The sequence below is a fragment of the Bemisia tabaci genome, chromosome 10 (genome assembly GCF_918797505.1).
Source record: "Bemisia tabaci chromosome 10, PGI_BMITA_v3".
Taxonomy (NCBI): domain Eukaryota; kingdom Metazoa; phylum Arthropoda; class Insecta; order Hemiptera; family Aleyrodidae; genus Bemisia; species Bemisia tabaci.
In genome coordinates, this window is record NC_092802.1 from 15,583,569 (window position 1) to 15,605,828 (window position 22,260).

Genomic DNA, 22,260 nt, shown 5'->3' on the forward strand with positions numbered 1-22,260 from the left:
TTGAGTGTAGAAAGTTGCTGTTTGAACGAATCTTAATATTTTTAGATAACCTACAAAAGTCAAGCATCAAAATCTGTGACAAGCGCAACTAAGCCTTTACAAATCAATAGAATCTTGCTGACAGATGTAATTGAATTTCTTAAATGAATCTCAGTAAGTAATTCAAGGATTAAGTTCTTGATACTCAACAGTTGTCACTAATTTTACACGTGGAAGATGGATTAGAAGAAGAAAATACCATTGCTGTTTACAGCAGTCAAAAACAGGGTTTATCAAGCTCTTGAGCCACTCAACTGATAGCTTACCAAAGTAAAGAGCTGGAAACGACTGATATTACACGAACACGATGCAGATGAAATGATGGGACCAATCAATTATCAGAGGCATGAATCGGCCAAGATTTACTGGGATTAGAATATGAATTGCTTGGAGCAAATATGTGCCTTGCGCAGGCTGAGTACATGTTTACATGAGAGAAATTATATAAAATTCAGAACTTCAGAGAAAATGAACTGCGTAAATGATTGCATTCCGTAACGCAACCATGTGCAATACTTGCGATTATGTAACTTCAAGATTCGCAACTGTCAAGTGCTGTGAGGGGAATCTTCTTTACCTAGCCCAGATAGACCGACGCAGATCATGATCTGCAATTTGTTACTCACAGTTCAGGAAACCACCCCAACCCAAAAAACCTGAGTTAAACATAACCTCAAATTTATCAGAGATAAGAAAGGCACTGGTGAAAGGCGAGGAGAAATTGCACTTTCATCGGTAATCCAAAAGAAATTAATTGGGGCATGGGCATTCTGCACATTCCAGAGACCTAGCAGTTGTGATAACCCAGTTAGCAAACCCAGCAATTTCATTGAACTCCGCGAGCTGGCAGACTCAGCGCACTTGATAGCTCGGAAAAACTGAGATAAGAAGGAAAACTGCAAATGAAAACGGCACTTACAAAATGCCGGGAGGCGCTCGGCGAGGATGAAAAGTGCAAGTCGGCGGAGAAACCTTTGACTGGAGACGGTACACTTAGAACATACGGTCTGTTCTCACAAAATCAAATCACACACTTTCGCAATGCGGTCGGGTTCTGCTATGAATAGCAGGAAACACAAGGAAACTGTTTTGGGTTCGGGCGCGCAAGGAGCAGCACGCGGTTATCAGGCGAGTGATAGCAGGAGACTACTCGAAATAGGCGGTTTCGTCGCGGTCGGACGAGTATGGGAGAAGGAGAAACGAGTATTTCACTACAGTAACAACAAACGTGACTCATGCACTCACACAGACGCGCCCGGTCGCGTAGTCGCCAACTGTTCAACTGCCGAGCTTTCGGGTTCCGCCGAACTGGGCGCAGCGCCGCTATGCGGCGGGAGCGCGAACTTTCCCAAAGTTCATGCTTCCACCCCCTCCCACCCCCCCGCCCCGCTTGACCCGAGCTTTCCCGCTTTCCGTTTCGCTTTGCAAATATTAGCGAGATGATGGCGGAGGGAGGGGAAACGGGGAGGTTTTCCCGTGACAATGGGGGAAATTTAAAAATTAATCGTCTATTTTTTCAACGCTCCTTGACGTTTTTCTCGGCCTTGTTGTTTCTGTGACTTCTGGATTCTGATGCTGCTCGTATTCTTTTGACGCTCAAGAGTTAGTTTTGAGTTTTCCTTTTCTCATGAAAAAAAGAGAGAATAATAATAATAATAATGTGTGCCGGTCCTTCGGAGGAAGGACACTTGTCCACAAAACTCAAAATTGGGTTATGGCCAGGGATAGGTATAGGTACCCGAGTACGGAAGAGGGTTTTTTTTTTATGAACGTCTACGTCTCAGAACAGAAAAACACAAAAAAAAAATCAAATAGATCGAGAGACACTCATGCCGATTTAAAAGGTTTCAGCTCAAAAAACGCAGTTTCGAGATCAAGGCTAGTCAAAATTCTTGTTTGCCTTATTGAAGGCAATTTGCATGCAGAATTGCGGTGTACTTTACGCCTTTTCATTTGCTAAACGATGAAATAAACCGCCTGCGACTTAATACTCCAGAGGAGTAAAAAACAATTTTCGTAAAATGAACATTAAAAAAATTCGACCCAACTTGACAAAAATTGCTTAATTGAAAATTTGCCATCCATGTTATATGGTTCCTTCTTGCGTGAGGGATGACATCAAAATTGGACGTCTTTTGGCGGTGAAGAACTAAAATGTCTAACCCATCCGTAAAAGCGTCTACCTGCATAGAGACACTAATGACACATACGTTGTTTCTGAAATGAGCCATAATTGTAGTTCCTTATTGCAAAATGTAGAGGGGTCATTCTGCAAGAAAAAAGTAGAAGACGCCTGCATTATGTTACAATCTAGCGCACTCCTCAGTCTTGAAGAATCCCACAATTCGAACTTCCAGGATGTAAATCCTGAAACCTATGAAAATTAAGGCAAATGCTGTTCACTCGGATCACGTTGCATCAAGGAGGGCGTAGTTCGCCTTCATTTCGTCGAGTAGGCAAAAACAGCTCCCCCGCGTTGGAATAATCGTATCAACCAGTCAACTGAAGGCGTCATAGATTACAACATGATTTTTACCATCAGAGTTTCGCTGGATAAGTCAATAACTTACTCACGGAGGGTTATGTCATTTTCGTATGAAAATTTTCTGTGGCTTGGACTCTAACGAGTTGTATTCGTCCTTGACCGTTGAACAAAAGCTCTACACTTACAAGTCTCGAGTCAAGTATGAAAATGCAAGTAGGTACGGCCTGATTGCGAAACTACGATAAAAGTTGCTTGTTTCAATCGGACGTATTTCTATCAAACGGAACTATGTGCATTATGACGTGGGCCCTGAGACCCATAATAGTATGTGCATAACAGGGCTCACGTCATAATGCACATAGTTCCGTTTGATAGAAATACGTCCAATTACATAGTAGCGAGCGGCTGATTCATCAGTGTGAGCTTTATTTAAACAAAGTTTCGCAATTATGCCACATCCATTTTCTATTATGAGACTCGTAAGAATGCTCGCAGCGAGAAAAAAACGAGATGTTTGCATATCGGGCAGCTTCCGGGAAGAGTTCGATTAAGAAAAAGAGGTACTCTGTTATCAATTTTTTCGAAAACGGTGTGACTAATGAAAAAAAAGTCACGAAGTGTTTAAAGTCACATCACACTGTTGAATGGAGAATTTGCAAGGGTCTGAAATTTGACGAATTTCGTGTTTTAGTGGAATTTACTAAGTGAACTGAACACGAAAATACCACTGATTCACAAAATTGAGCAATGGACCACTAGACAAGGTACGAATTTAAGCGATCTGATACATGTTTCTTAACCAGAATTTCACGTAGAAAACGATTTACACAACGAAAATTACGGAAACCAACTCCTAACGAAGATATTAACGTTTTTATTTCACATTGGTTACGAGGAATTTGAACTGCCCGCTCACAAGAAACTCAAAACTCTACGTGAGTCAAATCGCCCACTACAACGTATCAGCAAGCTTCTCAATCGAGCAATGTTCATTTCCCATCATGTGTTGTTCAAACTATTAGCAATTTGCTATAACTGAGCCAAAGCGCCAAGATTGAGGTTGCCAGATTTTTATATTGCAGAGACTGTCATGATAACGTTTAGCGCGCGATGTGAATCACGTAGAGCATTGAGTTTTCATGAGCGGGTGGTTTGAATTCACGCATTAAGAATCATTAAATATCTTCTAAAGGAGTTAATTTCGGTAATTTTTGTTGAGTGCGTCGTATTCTATGCAAAATTTTGGTTAAGAAACATGTATGAGAATGTTGAAATTCGTACCTTATCTAGTGGTCCATTATTAGATGAGATATGACAAAATAACCGATTCTGCTAAAATACATGTGTTTAAATGGGAAATGCCGCCAGATGACGTCATAAGGCGGCACATTTTCTCACTTTAAAATCAATTTTTCTCCAATTTCTCATGTCCGAAAAAATTATGAAAAATACTGCAAACTCAGCTCATTAGGCACTTTAAGATGAACCAATAAAATTTTTGTGTGCAAATTCTCCATTCCGCCTAAACATTATACAGGGTGATCTAGGGTTAAAAAGTCAGGCTACAGGAGCATGTTCTATGGGTCAGAATAAGACTTTTTTGTTGATTAAAGTTTTTTTTCCAAAAGTGCCCCCGGTCGGAGATATGCCCCACAGTGGAACGAGCCAATAGAAGAGGTTGGACATAAAAATTTTGGCTGAAATTTCATATTTTGATGTTTTTTTTTGTTTCAAATTCGATTTCAAGGGATATTTCTGAAAGGAACTTTCATGAAAAAACCAATGGAGCCACGCTTAAACTTTCTCGCTACCCTACATATCTTCGATAATATAAGCTTCCGAAGATGCCAGATTTTGCCCGACTTATCCTATTGATTCTGTCCATCGTGCGCTCCTCCTCCCAAATTTCGGAATGTAAATCGTTTTTCTTGAATTTGGGCGACGGTTGTAAACCATATCTCATGAGCATTTTTACTCTCCTATACTTTTATGCCCTGAATTCACAAATGATCTGAAAAAAAAAAGCAAAACTCAATTTAAAGAGGGGATTCGGGGGTGTTCCGGCTCCTGCATTCTGACTGTTTAGCCCTGGATCACCCTGTATACGGTCCGTTTTCCAAACTTCGATTTTGAATTTTGAAGGAATGTTGATACCACATTGCATATCCACATACGTCCCAGTGTAAAAAAACCGGAAACTGCCGTCACCTCCTTTTTTTCTTCAAAAAAATGCCTGTGAGATCAAGCTTATCGCAGGCGGAGGTGGACTGGCTTCAACTTTTCCAAAAGGGGAGCCCCGCGAAAAAAAGGAATTGAGAGCCCCTACCGATTAAAGCGGCGCGCACTGGATCGAGTCAATGGGAGAGGGCGGACAAAATTTGGAAACTTTAAAAGCTCAAGACTCCATCCAAACAAAACTTTGAGGTTCTAAAAGTGGTTCCATTGGTTTTCTCGTGAAATGGGCCTGTTGCAAACTTTTGCTAGAGCAAAACTAAGAGTTGTTTCTTATAGATAATGCCTCAAAAATCACGATGAGCGCATCAGCAAACTCTGAAATGCACTCATAACTTCACAATCTGCGTAAGAAATTTGCGGTTTTTTGAGCTTCCCGCTTCAAAAACGATACTACGGCACAGGTGAACATTTTGTAAGAGGAGTCGTTCCATCGTCGGCAATAATCATCATAGCCGACGCCAATCCGCCAAAACACGTTTGATGGGACGAGATAACACCTGAACTGGATTAGACCAGATAACAATCGGTGTGTTAACGTTCATATTTTCCACGCCCGAATGGATTGACCCTGAACTCTCCTTGAATTACGCGCGGAACTGCGTGCAAGCGTCGGCCATGATGAATATCGCCGACGATGGAGCGACACTCCTCTAACAAAATGTTCACCTACGCCGTAGTATCGTTTTAGAAGCGGGAAGCTTAAAAAAACGCAAATTTCTTACGCAGATTGTGAAGTTATGAGTGCATTTCAGACTTTGCCGATGCGCTCATCGTGATTTTTGAGGCATTATCTATAAGAAACAACTCTTATTTTTGCTCTAGCAAAAGTTTGCAACAGGCCCATTCTATCCAGAAGGACCCTCTGCAGCTCTGCGGGGCCTTTTTGGCCGAAGTCAAGTGACCTCCTAGCCCCTCGTCTCTAACCAGCCAGCCACAGTTTTATTTAGAATGGAGAATTTGCACGCACATTTTTTATTTCTTCGTCTGAAAGTGCTTAGAGAGCTGACTTCACAGTATTTTTTATAATTTTTTTCTGATATGGGAAATAGTATAAAAATAGATTTAAGAGTGAGAAAATTCACCGCATAGTGATGTCATCTGGCGGTATTTCGCTTTTAAACACATGTATTTTAGCAGATTAGATGATTTTGTCATTCTTCTTCAACAGTTGTTCAATTCTTGAGCCAAGGGTATCCTTGTGTTCAGTTCACTCAGTATAGTTTCCACTTAAACACGAAATTCATCAAATTTGACACCTGCAAATTCTATACTGTAGATGCGGCCTTTTTCCAAAAAGTTGTCTCTTTCTCTTTCTCATCTTCCCTTGGGAGATGGAAAAAGTATGCACAGCAGGAAAGCTATCAATCCGCTGAATTCAGTATTGTCTAAAAATCTGCATAACCCCACGCGATCCACGTACTTATCTGTACATGAGAGACAGCCCTACCCCTCCCTCGACCCTCACAGTCGTCTGTTCCCCATCCCTCTAAAACAACTCGTCAATCAATCGAGAACAACGATACGCCAGCGGTAGCGGAGCGTGACTCATCAGCAATCGATATTTTCCCATTTGAAGCTTTGGTAAAGAATCGATTCTCAAGGTACACCCTGATAATCGATTCTTTTCCATAGTTTTAAACAGCGGATCAATCGATGCATCTCAGAGCACACGCCATTGTAAACGAGCATGCTCCCTGCGGTGTGATCGTGGAGACAATCGGATGTAAAGATGCCAAAAACGCCACTTGGTCCTATGACGTCACGTTATGCGGATTTCCCTCTCAAAACCGAGTTGCTGGCCCTCAGCCAGCGCACTAAATTGCGGTATAATCGTCACGGAATAAACATAAACCCTTATTTCCCGGCTTAATTATCCATGCCTCCCCTTTTCAGCGCGCAGTGACCCATTTAAGAAAAATCTGTTTTTTAGGGATGTTTTTTTGAGCGTAGGGCACTTACCGACTTACCTGATTTAATCCCTGAGTAACTTTTAAAATGTATTTAAATTGAGCTTACAAACTGTAAATACAAGGGATGAGAGTTAGAGAGGGTTAATTGGCTGAGTTAAGCAGAAAGGAACCAAGCCACATTTTGGAAAAAATTGAGTTATGAGTGGTTTTGAACTCAATCACTGCTCTACTATCGATCGCCAAAAATTCAAAGTTTTTGTTGGAGCAAATTTTGCAGAAATTGAACTTAAAGTTTATCTTTTACACTGAGTCTTATGCAGGAGCTAAACTTTAAACCTCTTTTTCTCGGTTCGATCCCGATGTGGCTTGGTTCCTTTCTGCTTAACTCCGTCCAATTACATTGCAGAATTGGAAACCCATTTGACAATTTATTTCTCTACTAAAGAAGGGTTGCAAATTTTCTTCTAAAATTAGGTAGTCGTGAATATTTTTTGCGATCTAATTAAGTCTGACAATTCAGGGAGGCACCTGAAGACGCGATTCGTAACTAGTGTTGTACCAAACAGCATATCTCTTTGAGGGAAAATTGTGCTCATGTGAGCTTTTTCCCTGTTGAGATTTCCAGTTTTTTTTATTTTTAACGCACGTTGGCAAAAAATTCCAACATACTATTCTAATTTCTAAGTAAGGAGTATTTGAATAATTCAGGGAAGCAACTGCAGACGCGTTTCGTAACTAGTGTTGCACCAAACAGCATATCTTTTTGAGGGAAAATTATGCTCATGAGCTTCCTCCTCTGTATTGAGATTTTCAGCTTTCTGCTGAATTTTTAAGCTACGGAACCTTAGGCGCGTCTGGACGCGGCGTCCTGGACGCCGGCGGAAAATGCTGCTACCGAGTCGAGGGCGAGAAGACGCTCACATTTTGGAGCACGGCACCTTAGGAGCGGAATCCGTGGATTTTTTCCGCTCTGTCCGCCGTCAATTTCTCGAATTTTTGTTGATCGGACAGTATGCTCTAGGCCGCGAAAATGGCTGTGCGCCCTTTTTTTTAGGAGGGTGTGGATTCGATCGACAAAAATCGACCGAAAAATAAAAACGTGAATCGATCGACACCAATCGATGGACAAATTACTAAACAACGGATGTCGATTCGATCGACAAAAAATGTGGATCGATAGACGAGAAATGATTGACAATTAAAAGGAAAACCGGTATCTAGTCAATCGACATGAATCGATCGAAAAACCAAAAACGTGAACCAATCGACGTAATTCGATCGATTCACAACTTGGTGGATCGATTCACGGGTTTGTCGTTTAAACTCACAGGTTTGTCGATCGACTCATAGGTTTGTCGATCGATTCGCAGGTTTGTCGATCGACTCATAGGTTTGTCGATCGATACACAGGTTTGTCGATAGACTCACAGGTTTGTCGATCTATCCACGGCTTTTGTCGATTGATTCACGGGTGGGTCGGTCGATCCACGGCTCTTGTCGATCGATTCACGGAATTTTCGATCGATTCGCGGCTTTTATCGATCAATTCACGGCCTTTGTGATCGATTCGTGGGTTTGTCGAACTAAACACATTCAAAAATCGGTAGGAAAGGCAGCGGACTGAGCGGAATTTCTCGGCGTCTTCGCTCCGATCTGTTCGAGACAGATCGGAGCGTCCTCGCTCGGCGTTTTCCGCAGCGTCTCTTCGCCGCTAAGGTGCCGTCCCCGCGCAAAAATCATTAGACAGATTTATCGGCGTCTGGACGCCGCGTCCAGGACGCCGCGTCTAGACGCGCCTAAGGTTCCGTACCTTTAACGCACGTTGGCAAAAACCTCCAACATACATACATACGAGTCGCTGTTATAGCGCTCTTTGGCGCTTTGCGACACCTAATCGCCACAAAGCTCGGTCTTCCCACAGGTTATCAGGGAGTTGACACTCCCTCATCTCACTTAACACCCCCTGTCGCCAACCTCTCACTGGGAGTCCCCTACGCCTCCTCCCAGGAGGCGTAGGGGAAAAACTCCAACATACTATTCTAATTTCTAGGTAAGAAGTATTCGAATATCTATAATTTGCCTTTAAAATGCATGTATTATTGAGAGGAATCTGGCAAAATCCGGCTGTACATACGGCGTTTTTCATGGGGGAAGATCGACAGGGTCCCGGAATTTCGGACGTCGGGCGAGCATCCGAAACCCCCCGCCGCCGATTTGGCAACATACTATTCTAATTTCCAGGTAAGAAGTATTCGAATATCCATAATTTGCCTTTAAAATGCATGTATTATTGAGAGGAATCTGGCAACATCCGGCTGTACATACGGCGTTTTTCATGGGGGAAGATCGACAGGGTCCCGGAATTTCGGACGTCGGGCGAGCATCCGAAACCCCCCGCCGCCGATTTGACGCACAGGGTCAACCGCGCGCACGCATCGCTCCGGTTGCCACTTCCCGCGGGAAAATTTCAAATTTCCAGCGCCCTCATTGGCCGCCCGCGCCGGGGTAGGGGAGGGAAAATCTTTACCGAGAAGTACGCACTTTACGCGCTTCGTCAGCGATCGAGGTGTGGTCGGCGCGGCGGGGTAGGGCGGGGGTGCTGCTGGGCTGGGACAGCCCCATTTAAACTTTTGACTGTGGAGTGCCCCACTACCCCCCGCCGCCCCCTACCCCCACCCACCCCTCCTCGGGCTGCGGGGGCCATGCGCGATCGATTTCCGCGTTCAAGGTCATCGCGAGTGCTCCCGAGGCCCGCGAGATTTCGCTGACGCAATCGTAGCTCAACACAGTGGCGTGGCGTGAATTGCGATATATCGATATTTCCCCATTTGAAGCTATGGTAAAGAATCGATTATTAAGGTGTTCGCTGCGAACACTCTGTTTATCGATCCTTTTCCATAGGTTTAAATGCCATAACAATCGATAAATCGCTATTCACGCCACGCCACTGGCTCAACAGCCAGCACATGGTCAATCAAAGCGGGGTGCGATCAATCGATGGTCGCGTTCGATTTCGATTGTTCGTGAGGTTTTGAGTGAGCGTTTGAATCGAGGGATCGACCGGCGAGGCGAGTACCTGCTGGGGGGGTTGCAAGCTTTTGACACGGGGGTTGAAATCGGTGTGCAATCCTGAATAAATTACGAAAGGCTATTTTTATGTTTGACGTGTCCGGTCGGATGTTAAATTAAATCCGCCCGGATTTTATTTAGCCTTTATTGCACGCTGTTGTATTTCAGATCGCCTAAAATTGGCCTCGAAATGATTTCGTGCACACGCAATCTGTGTATTTCAGGAGTGGGGGTTTGAGAACTTTCAATTTTAAGCAATGGAGAATTTGCACACAAAAATTTTATTGCTTCATCTGAGAGTGCTTAATAAGCTGAGTTCGCAGTATTTTTCATAATTTTTTTCTGAAATGGGAAATCGGAGAAAAATAGATTTAAAAATGAGAAAATGTGCCGCCTTGTGACGTCATTTGGCGGCCTTTTCCATTTTAACACATGCATGTTGGCAAATTAGGTTATTCTGTCATATTTCCTCGGTTAATTGTTCAATTTAGAAACCAAGGATATCCTCGTACTCAGTTTTCTCAGCAGTTTAATTTTTAGCATGGAATTTACAGAATTTCAGACACCTGCAAATTCTCCACTGGGACATTGTTGGCATTTTTCGATGTTTGGAATGATGACGCGGGTTTATTTCGCAAAATATTTTTGTAGCATAATATGTGATGTATATGTCGAAGGAAATTAGTAAAATCAGGCATTTCATCAAATGTATTGCCGAGGTAGTCAAATTTCGACAGTTTACGGAATTTTTTACATTTGTGGCGAGGAGTTCACGAATTTTCAATATTTTGGGAAGAGTAACTCCTCAAATCCGCTAACTCTCCTTGTTCCTTCCTTTTTACATGCCTTTAGTACATTTAACTGGACGTTCCATCCATACTGAACGTTCCATCCATACTGAACGTTCCAAGTCTTTGCTCAACTTGGATATATTAAAATAAAAATAACCTATAGATTCCCTTAAAATTCTTCATAATTCCTTCGTTTATACAAATCAAATTAAATATTTTTATTTTAAATTTTTGATTTCACCTAGTGTTTTGACAAAACTTTCAATACGGAACATGCACTCGATAATTTATAAAGAATTAAATTTTAAGGTAAAATTTTGCAGCACTACAATGGGACTAAGCCCCTTTAGCCCTCACTCTCTCAAGTTTCTACTTATCTGTATCAAAAAGTGAGTAAAATTACCGCGGATGTGATGATACACTCTACCCGCAAGCTGAAGTTCGTCTTGGCTGCGTTAAATTTTATGAAACCCTACACAAGAGATATGATTTACAATTCACAAGTTAAGCACAAAAAATGAGTTTGTAACATAGATACTTTAATTTGATGATTTCAGTATCACCATTGGAGAGCTGACCACTAAATATCATAATGTTCTTTGTAACATTCTCAGTTTTACAGTCCTCGAAATGAGCTTGCCTCTTCCCGCCGCGCGGCGCGGCGCGCGCCGGAGCCGGAAGGCGATCGTGCGCATAAGAAGCGCCTTCAAAATCGAGTGATACAATGGTAGTAACACCTGCCGTCGAGACATGGCACGCATCGTAAAGTGAGTATTTACAGACTTAAGATAATTCCTACCCCCTCCAATAACTCTTTCACAAAAAAATCGCCGTTTTCCAGACAAAAGGACACAACTATATTACAACGTTGCTACATTTTTGCTCGTGTTGTGTATTTTCACTGGGAAAATTTCGAGCGTTTCTTATTTAAATTACGCTGATTTACTCCCCTGAGGCAAAATTCAGTGAGATTATTGGCGCATACTGCACATAGTTATATTAACTTTATTTTGTAAAAAAGAACTAATATTTCTGCCTCATCCAAGAAATGATCTATCTGCGTGGGAGGACTAATGGCAAATAATGTCTCTAAATCGAGCCAGCAGTAGCTGCTCTTTTATTGCTACAATTCGTCGCTTGGCTGACGAAAGGGCGTAACTACAATTTGAGATGACCCCGGGAAATCATTAAGTTCTATGGACGACAGGGTTTATTGCAGAGTGTAGCTACGTCCTTATGTCAGGAAGGCGACGAATTGTCATAGATATTCATAAATAAAGCATTTGCTACTATATACGTCTCACTGTCTCAGTGCCCTGGTAAAAATTGGCAGTAGAATCTGTGTTCCAAAATACCATAGACCTACGGCCGGCTGTAAGATTTCCAATAGCTTCTATAGCTGGCTTCACAATTTCTTATAGCCTTTTATAGCCGAAGGCGACTGAGCAACTCACAGCCAGGCGATAAAGTGTATGCTAAACGTCACTAATTACGGATGCTAGGACTTGGTGAGTTTTTGGACCACTGCTCTCTTTTTGGGCCGTAGTATCTTGATTTATTTTGCGAGAAAAGCTCCGTACTTTTGACGGATGCCTGCCATTCCCAATATATTAGAGCGCCTTCAGTTTCGTATGATACTGTGCAATACCTCTGGTGTGAAATAGTTGCTTCAAGCGCCGTGGCACGCTGCGGCGCGGCGCGGCGGGCGGGTAGCCAGCGCGAAACGCGCATTGGCGCCTACAAACCTAACAGGGATACTTCACGCGTTGCGCAATGCGTGAAGTATCCCTGTTAGGTTTGTAGGCGCCAGTGCGTCGCCGCTCCACTTTGTGTTAGGCTCTAATTTTTAATCTGGCGGAGTCAGCGTTATTCAACTCATGATTTTGAAATTTTTGCACGCTCTGTATGGATTATTCTCATTTTAATTGATGAAAAAAAAATTGTATTAAAGGAAAATATGACGTGTGTTTTGTAAATATTAAGGTGGTTCCGTGTCAAACTTAATGATTTCCAAAGCACAAGAATTTCTACACAATTTCTTATAGCCTTTTATAGCCGATGGCGAAAAAGCAACAGCCATAGGCAATAAAGTGTAAAGTCCGACGATAGGAACTATAGCCCGGCTGCATAATTTTTTATCGCTTCGTATAGCCCGGCCGTATGATTTTCTCCGCATTCTACAGCCAGCTATATGATTTTCTGTAGCCTTCTTTAGCCGGCTATAAGAATTCCTGTGGTATTTTGAAACGCAGCTCTTATCGCCAATTTTTACTAGGGTGCGGTACCTCTTTACACTCTCCAACCCAGATGTGAACAATAAACACTGTACAAACTCTCTCATAGGTGTTTTTGTATATCGACGGCGTAAGTCTGCAATTACACCTCTCATTTGCGGTGTCTGAAAATCTCCGTCTCTATGTTATTTTTTTAAAGGAGAACAAATTCCTTGAAATTTTTGCAGAATTTCCTTTGCATAAAGAAGAAAAATCACGGCAGTTACAAAGAATTGCTGTTGAGTAGTTTTCCGTTTAAAAAATAAAATATGACAGGAGGCCTGCGACGTCGCAAACCGAGTTATGACTTACATCGTCGATATATTTTGTATGTTAAAAATGATCTGCATACAACTTTGATTTGAAAATGTATCTTGTGGCGCCTAAATTCTTACCTTGCACAGTAACCCATTCAAAATAAAAGGTAAAGAGGGAAGAAGAAAAACTAAAATTTCCAAACAAATTAAGAAAGTATAAGTAAAATGTACAGTAAAAAATCAAAATTTGTATCAATGTGAGCACCGAAACTGAAGCAACCCCTGGTAAAAATTGGCGATAGGAGCTGCGTTTCAAAATACCATAGGAGTTCTTAAAGCCGACTGAAGAGAGCGATAGAAAATCATATAGCTGGCTATAGAAAGTGGGAAAAATCATACGGCCGGGCTACACGAAGCGATAAAAATTTATACAGCCGGGCTATAGTTCCTATCGCCGGGCTTTACACTTTATCGCCTGACTATTGCTTTTTAGCCATCGGCTATAAAAGGCTATAAGAAATTGTGTAGAAATTCTTGTGCTTTGTAAATCCTTAAGTTTGTACGGAATCACCTTAATATTTACAAAACGCACATTATATTTTCCTTTACTGCAAATTTTTTTTCATCAATTAAAATGAGAATAATCCATTCAGAGTGTGCAAACATTTTAAAGTCATGAGTTGAAAAACGCTGACTCCGCAAGATTGAATATTAGAGCCTAACACAAAGCGGAGCGGCGGCGCACTGGCACCTACAAACCTAACGGGGATACTTCACGCATTGCGCAATGCGTGAAGTATCCCTGTTAGGTTTGTAGGCGCCAATGCGCACTCAGCGCTGGCCGCCCGCCGCGCCGCGCCGCGCCGCAGCTTACCGCGGCGCTTGAAGCAACTATTTCACAGCAGAGGTATAGCACAGGATCATACGAAACTGAAGGCGCTCTAATATATTAAGAATGGCAGGCATCCATCAAAAGGACGGAGGTTTCCTTGCAAAATAAATTAAGATACTACGGCCCAAAAAGAGAGCAGTGGTCCAAAAACTTACTAAGTCCTAGCATCCGTAATTAGTGACGTTTAGCATACACTTTATCGCCTGACTGTGAGTTGCTTAATCGCCATCGGCTATAAAAGGCTATAAGAAATTATGTAGCCGGCTATAGAAGCTATTGGAAATCTTACAGCCGGCCGTAGGTCTATGGTATTTTGGAACACAGATTCTACTGCCAAATTTTACCAGGGATAAACTGTCAAGTAGTTTTCCGTTTAAAAAATAAAGCATGACAGGAAGTCTGCGACGTCGCAAACCGAGTTATGTGATAGCCGACTTAAACCGTCGATATATTTTGTATGTTAAAAGTGTTCTGCATACAACTTTGATTTCAGAGTGTATCTTGTGGCGCTTAAATTCTTACCTTGCACAGTAACTCATTCGAAAAAAAAAAGGTACAGGAGGAAAGAAAAAAAACTAAAATTTCCAAACAAATTAAGAAAATATAAGTAAAATGCACAGTAAAAAATGAAAATTTGTATCAATATGAGCACCAAAACAGAAGTAACCTCAAGCCTAGGCTCAGCCAGGTGACGACCGACCCAGCTAAAATTCATGACAATGATAATGACTTGGACCTGTAGAAACAGAACATTCTAAAAAGTTGAATAACGCTTTTCTTCTTCATGCCCTGGACAGCACTGCCGTGCCATAGGAGAAACACCGTATGAGCATTCGAGAGTTGCCAAATTTCCTTCTATAAAACATGTATTTTTGACGAAATTTGTGCATATTTTTCCTTGAAACTCTCAGATATTTTAGATTAAATTACGTAAAACATCGTTTGAAAATTTTGAAAACAAATATTCTCAATTTTCTCAGTGAATTCAGTTTTTATTGGAGGAAATTTGGCAACGTCTGAAGGTTCATACGGCGTTTTTCCTTAGCACGGCAGAGTTGACCTTCATGTTAACAGAACTCCTCTCTGCGATAGTATCAACAACTTGATCATGGACTTAGATCTCTCCCTGAGTAAGTCACAGAATCGGAGAACCAAGTTTGAATCATCAGCTGCGTTTGGATTCCGCCGGGGGTAAGTATTTTTTCTGCATATCTTTAAGAATGTCCCAGAAAACGAATGTGAGGAGGTTGTAAGGTCCGAGCCGGAAGTAACAGGGCACGAAACCTTTGTAGAGACCGGTGAGTCCTTCTTTTTTGAAGCATTGCACCATGCACTCGATGATGTTTTTGTATAGGATGCCTCTCCCGCTCGCGTCGACTCCTTCAGGGAAGAAAAGAAAAGAGGCAAAAATACATAAATTTGCAAAATATTTATTTAATTCCAATTTTTATAATGGGTCAATGCTGCTGGACACAGAATCGCTGGTTGCGCTGGTTGCATTGGTGCCTTTGATAAAATTACGATGAGCTTTCTATCCATTCCGATAAATACTACAGTAGAGTCCCTTTATACCCAGAGTTAAGACAACTCACTTTCGGTTGGGCTGGAAGTGGCCTAAAAAAAATACAATTCTGATTGGTTCTCTCTCATGGAGGCCGAAACGAGTGCACCAAGATGGCGGTACCTCGAATGTGAACAAGAATAATGAAAATGTTACCTAATTGTGGTTTATCAAGAGTAAATTGTTATTTCCATCGGTCCAAAATGAAAATAGATTAAGAAATTATTCACAAACCAATCTCATTTTCTTTTTAATTGGTCAATTTGTTGATGTTGTTGTTTTTGTGTGACAGACATCGCAGGATTCCTGATCCTTATCCCTCAATATCGTTCGTTTGGGTCCACTCGTTTGTGCCTCCATGGCCAGCCAAGGCCGGCTGCCAGTCAGCTGATAATCGAGTTGTCTTAACTCTGGGTATAAAGGGACTCTATACTACAGTACTTTCTCTCTGTAACGAGAACTCAAGGGACCGGCCGATTTCCTCGGTAGAGAGATTCTCGTTATAACGATAGTCGATAGGAAGTTCAAGGGACCGGCCGATTTCCTCGATAGAGAGATTCTCGTTATAACGATAGTCGATAGGAAGTTCAAGGGACCGACCGATTTCCTCGTTACAGGGAGATTCTCGCTATACCGATAGTTGTTATCGAGGGAAAGTACTATTTGAGAATACCTAATCAAATCAATGGAGATGTTGCATGTGTGAGGAATTTGCGATTTGACTGTTGATTCTTATGTAAAAGTTCGCGAGAAACACGATGGTGCCACTGGTTTTTTCTGATATCAACTCCCTAGCTCAAGAAAAGCTTTCAAATTGAGGCTAAAATGGAGGGGATATCCCACGCTACCCTGAGAGTCCACCTCTACATCAAGACAAACTCTCCATGCAAAGAAGGGGAGCAAATACTTTGACAGGGCTGCCTCTTTATTTGGGGACTCTAAAACTGAAAACACGGCATCACTACCAATGTATTTGCTCCCTATCTTTGCATGGAGAGTTCGTGTTGATGTAGATGTGGACTCTCAGGATAGCGTGTGATATCCCCTCCATTTTAGCCTCGCCTTTAGAGCTTTTTTTGAGCTTGGGAGTTGATTTCAGAGAAAATCAGTGGCACTATCGTGTTTCCCGCGAACTTTTACATAAGGATCAATAGGCAAATCGCAAATTCCTCACACATGCATCCACACACATCATTCATAACGACCCGCCTTGCTAATTATTAATCAAAGCCTTTCTATTCGTGGATATTTCATGATGGACCCTTTGATTTCATTCCGGAACATGTGCGAAGTTGCATTCATCTCGCACTAAGAGCTGACCTTGAGTGATCCATTAAGCACTGTTTTTTCCGAAAAAAACCAACAAAAATCTAATTTCAATCTCATTCTCTGTAAAAGCACTTACGAAAAACTTGTTTTTCCCCTCGAACTATCAACCATTGTCCATCGGTAATAAAAAACGGTTACGTCAGTGAAATGAAACGAATGGATGAGATCATCGGTGGGAACTTGCCCCTTTTTTAATAGAATAAAATCAATTACGAAGTCTCCATGTCAAAATTATTGAATATATTGGACCCACTAACTGAAGTGCCACACTGTGGAATTCTGAAAGTTGTACAATTTCACCGATACGATTAAAAATATCACTCGATGAGGCACCAAAACGTAAAATGGCAAAATGAAGTGGCAGCTCCCTGTCAATGTATTTGCTCCCTAACTTTGCATAGAGAGAGACTATCTTGATGTAGACGTGGACTCTCAGGATAGCGTGGGATATCCCCTCCATTTTGGCCTCAACTTGAGAGCTTTTTTTGAGCTTGAGAGTTAATTTCAGAGAAAACCAGTGGCACCACCGTGTTTTTCGCGAACTTTTACATAAGAATCAAAAGTCAAATCGCAAATTCCTCACATATGCAACATCTCCATTGCAATAGCGTGGCGTGCTTTGCGATTTATCGATAATCTGCCTTTAAATCTGTGGAAAAGGATCGATAAACAGGATGTTCGCAACGAACACCATAATAATCGATATTTTACCGTAGCTTCAAATGAGGAGCTATCGATAATCGATCATTCACGTCTCGCCACTGATCCATTGTTAATGGGTCAGTTACGATGGTCACGGAATCGGGGTTTGATGCTTGATTTTTTGTAGATCAGCTAAAAATAATAGGATCCGTCCAAACAGTAACTTTCTACTTCAATGTTAGCACAGATATCGCCCTCTGAAAAGCCGGGTTTTTGACGTCATCCACCGCGGTAGCGACACCATTGGTTTCTTCCACCTTGCTTTCATCCGGGTTTCGAGCTGGTTTCGAGTTGAACAACCAGTGCAAATGTGCGTCACATGCACCGACTGATGCAAGCAAGGTGGAAGAAATCAAGAGTGTCACTACCGCGGTGGATGACGTCAAAAATCCGATTTTTCAAAGGGAGATATCTCAGATTGAACGTAGAAAGTTGCTGTTTTTTTTGTATCTGTTTTCAAAATTTTGCCATTCTTCAACTATTTGATATTGCTGCTAATATCCTACAAGAGGTATTTTGAAAGCTTCTTCAACTTTATTTTCAAAGAAAAACAAGCTGAAAATCATTTTTTTTTTCAAAAAGAAATATTGCGGTATTACTTCAAAAATATTTTGAAAACACTTTCAGAATGTAGCAGTGTTAAAACTTCCCTTATTAATATTGTAAAATAATTTAACTGGCTCAAACATATTTTAAGATTCGTTGCTTTGTATGTTGCCTATCCTTCTAATTTAAGGCGTTAAAATCGTCGCAGCCTTCACTGGACTGAAGTTACAACCCTGCAGCGGCTGTGTGTTGCCTATTCGTTCCTTTCTGGGCATAAAAATGATCTGCAGTGATCGTTGTGGCAAATCAGACGAATATTTAACAATATCAAAACACGATAAACAATTTCAATTTTATGACCTCATAATTTCAATAAATCCCGAGAAACTTACCCTGGTTGTAAAACCTGGTCGCAACCACATCAAAAGGGAGCATAAAGAATGTAACAGATACACCTCCAACCATGGCTGCGACACACGAGTCTAAAAATCCTCCCGATGTCGAAAAAATCTAGAAAATCAAAACCAAAATAAATAGATACCCAGGCAGCGGGCTAATTATTGAATTTGATAGACAAAACGATAGACAAAGAAGACAAAGGGTCCATGGAGCAATCCTATTGGTTGAAATGGGCGGTTCCTAAAGGGAGAAAATGATGGACTAACTTTAGGGTTCCTCGTGGATTGCCGTTAGTTATAAGTTAATATATATAGTCCAGTACCTAACCTTCTTTGACCATTGCAACCACCCGCCTCCACCAATAGGATCCCTCCATATCCCTTTTGTCTTATTTGTCTATAGCTTTGTCTATCAATTTCAATAATCGGCCCGCTGGACCAGATTACGGGTGGCGCATGAGAAGCGGCTGCACAAAGTGCCTTCACAACAAGGACACACTAAGATGAGAGGAAAGAAAAAAGATGAGGAAAGAGAGGTGAGAAAAAATGCAAGGAAAAGTGACGATAACAGTGGCGTGGCGTGCTTCGCGATGTGTCGATTGATTTACCATTTAATCCGATGGAAAAGGATCGATAAACAGGGTGTGCGCAACGAACACCTTAATAATCGATATTTTACCATAGCTTCACGAACAGTGTTAATGACAACATCCAAGAGATGTCGCACATTTTTTCAACATCTGCCGTGTTACAGATCCCTTTTTTTCGGTGAATAATCTAGCATGAATATGAAAAATATCCTTTTCATGGAATTGAAATAAAATCATCCGATTTTTAATCATCCGAGGAACTTCTCGGAGGCAATCTCTGGGAGGAAAGTGAAACTGCAAAAAATCTCGGTTGCAGTATTTCAAAAAACAATTTTAATGATAATTTTGTCGCGTGGTTAGCATTTTGCGCAGCAAATGTTGCTCGACTTAATGGTTTACGGGATTTTCCACGGGCTGATTTTTTCCCCGTCTTTTTCTCGTAATTTCTAAAAATGTACCTATCACGCTATAGAAAAACCTTGACGTGCGGAACGTAATAATTTTCATTTTTATCAGGTATCTACAGTGTTGTATTTCAAAAGTTTCTCTGCGATACATATAGACCGAGTTAATTAGAAACGCACTATGTCCCATCAAGTTGAAACTGAGAAAACGAGGTATTTGTATAAAGTTTTCGACAAAGTTTAGCGACTGTTTTTACCTCCAAAAATTTTTTCTAGACCTCAATTTTTAACAAGAGAAAATTTAAAATTAGCTGAGTTCAACTCTTCAGCTAATTTTTTCTCTAAAATGCGACTTTTGTGTGTTTCTTTTGACTTGATTCATATTATTTCTATTTTATTAAAGAGTGCACCTAAAATTTTCAATGGAAAGAAAATGGTTTCGATCGATCAGGAGAAATTTGTCAACCGCTCTGAGACATAAGTTGAGACCGCAAATTGAAATCAAGATTTCAATCGCTCTCTCTCTACCGTATTTTTTCTCCTTTTTTGTAACTTGTGCAGTAATTTTGCAACATCGTGCTTGACAGGTCTATTTCAGCGTTCATAGGACTATCCTCAACGAGTAAAAGTTAAAAAGTTGCTTTTGAAGAGTGACAGTTCAAAAGTGGAAAGTTTACTATGATGACTGTTGCGGGTTAAACACTGCCGAGTGCCTCCAACTCTGTGAACTAAAGTAGTTGATTTAAGATTCTTGATCCCTGTATTTTATTTGAACCGAGCGTTAAGTGAAGAAGGACTCATTTTGAGCAAGATACATTATTCCTATCTTTCATCTCCCTGTTTAGTCCTTTTTATCGGAAACTTGAATACACTACATTGGTGAGTTAATAATATTATAGCTTTACGTGATGCCTTAATAACTATATTACATTTTAAGAAGTCGTAGCAAGCAGGTATACTCCATGACCACTATGATTCAAATGTGGCGTAGTCAGACATTTTTTGAACAGGAAAATGAGGATGAGGTCAAATATTTCTTTGAAGAAGATTCAAAAGGTCAAAATTTACAACCAAAAAAAAAGAGAAATGAAGAAGAAGAAAAAAAGGAACACGATGAAAACTGACCTTACTAGGCGGGCAAATTTCGCGCCATGAAGGGTTCTTACCCTTTACTTCCCCTCAGATACGTCATTGGATCACGTAGGTACTTTGCGTGTTAATGCAACGATTGTGTTATTTAAAATCAATAAATGGGCCTGTTGCAAACTTTTGCCAGAGCAGAATGAGGAGTTGTTTCCTATAGATGATGCCTCAAAAATCACGATGAGCGCATCGGCAAAGTCTGAAATGCACTTATAAATTCACAATCTGCGTAAGAAATTTGCGTTATTTTGAGCTTCCCGCTTCAAAAACGATACTACTGCACAGGTGAACATTTTGTTAGAGGAGTCGCTCCATCGTCGGCAATATTCATCATGGCCGACGCTTGCGCAGTTCCTCGCGTAATTCGAGGAGAGTTCAAGGTCAATTAAGGCGGGCGAGGAAAATATGAACGTAAACACGCCGATTGTTATCTGGTTTAATCCTGTTCAGGTGTTATCTCGTCCCATCACACGTGTTTTGGCAGACTGGCGTCGGCCATGATGAGTATTGCCGCCAATAGAACGACTCCTTTAACAAAATTTTCACCTGTACCGTAGTATCGTTTTCGAAGCGGAAAGCTCAAAAAACCGCAAATTTCTTACGCAGATTGTGAAATTATGAGTGCATTTCAGACTTTGCCGATGCGCTCATCGTGATTTTTGAGGCATTATCTGCAAGAAACAACTCTTAGTTTTGCTCTAGCAAAAGTTTGCAACAGGCCCATTGATGTAGAAAAATGTGTGTCTTAGATTTCGCATTTGTAAGTCTCCTCTCGTGTTTTATTTTTTTAAAGGTAAACCGACCAACAATCTCTATTGATAATGTTTTTTGAAATTTCTTCACTCACTCCAAAAAAATCATTCAAATGCAATGAAGCATTTTGATTAGATTTCCTTCAGAAAAATATAACATAATCGGAGATTTTTAACCGTTGCGATACTTGATATATGCATGTTTTATCTTTATAATTGGATACGTATTTCTATTAAACAGAACAATGTGCAGGTGAGAAAGATAGGGTGTGCTCGTCAGGGCCGGATTTAGGGGGTGGCCACATGGGCTGCGGCCCATGGCGGCAAATTTAGGGGGCGGCAAATTTTGCAATTTTTTTAAATGTAGCCATAAAGAAAAATCGGAATCAGACAAAAAATTACAAACGAGGAAAGGTGACAAAATCTCTCATTTCCTGAAAGTATATTTCTAATTTTGTCGTCTTTCTGTGATACAATAGACAGCACCTTTCATTAGTCCATTTAAGACTAAGAGAGAGACCGAACACGGAATTTGGTCTGGATTGGCGCGGCGCAGAGAGCAATGATGACGAGGACTTTAGATGAAAAGGAGTAGCCCTCAGCTCAGCGGTCGGCATGTAACACATATTAGCGCCTACAAGACTGCATGAATACTTCACGCATTGCGTCAAAGACAGTGCGGTCGCTGCGGTCAGCAGGGGGCGGCGTAAAACGCGTAGCGCCTACAAGACTGCATGAATACTTCATGCATTGCGTCAAACACAGTGCGTGCAGCAGCGGTCGGCGTGAAACGCATAGCGTATACAAGACTGTAGGAATACTTCACGCATTGCGCCTAACACAGTGCGGTCAGCGCGGCGCGGCGGCGAAAGTTAAAGTTATTA

General features: G+C 41.3%; 2 protein-coding genes across 6 annotated transcripts in view; both read right to left on the reverse strand.

The window, feature by feature from the left end:
* Positions 1 to 1,333, reverse strand: part of LOC109037691 (facilitated trehalose transporter Tret1) — a 124,699-nt gene extending 123,366 nt beyond the window's left edge. For 2 of the 3 annotated variants that reach the window (XM_072305423.1, XM_019052474.2), the window contains exon 1: positions 959 to 1,332. The gene's annotated coding sequence lies outside the window, so the exon portion shown is untranslated. Of the gene's footprint in view, positions 1 to 958 lie in introns of all 3 variants that reach the window. The other variant, XM_019052476.2, reaches the window with a different exon arrangement.
* A 13,199-nt stretch (positions 1,334 to 14,532) lies between these two features.
* Positions 14,533 to 22,260, reverse strand: part of LOC109037768 (solute carrier family 25 member 35) — a 58,740-nt gene continuing 51,012 nt past the window's right edge. For all 3 annotated transcript variants that reach the window (XM_072305584.1, XM_019052595.2, XM_019052594.2), the window contains exons 5-6: positions 18,482 to 18,599; positions 14,533 to 15,331 (exon numbers count right to left, since the gene is read on the reverse strand). In XM_072305584.1, the coding sequence (XP_072161685.1) occupies positions 15,117 to 15,331; positions 18,482 to 18,599 (333 nt within the window). In that variant the 3' untranslated portion in view covers positions 14,533 to 15,116. The remainder of the gene's footprint in view (positions 15,332 to 18,481; positions 18,600 to 22,260) is intronic.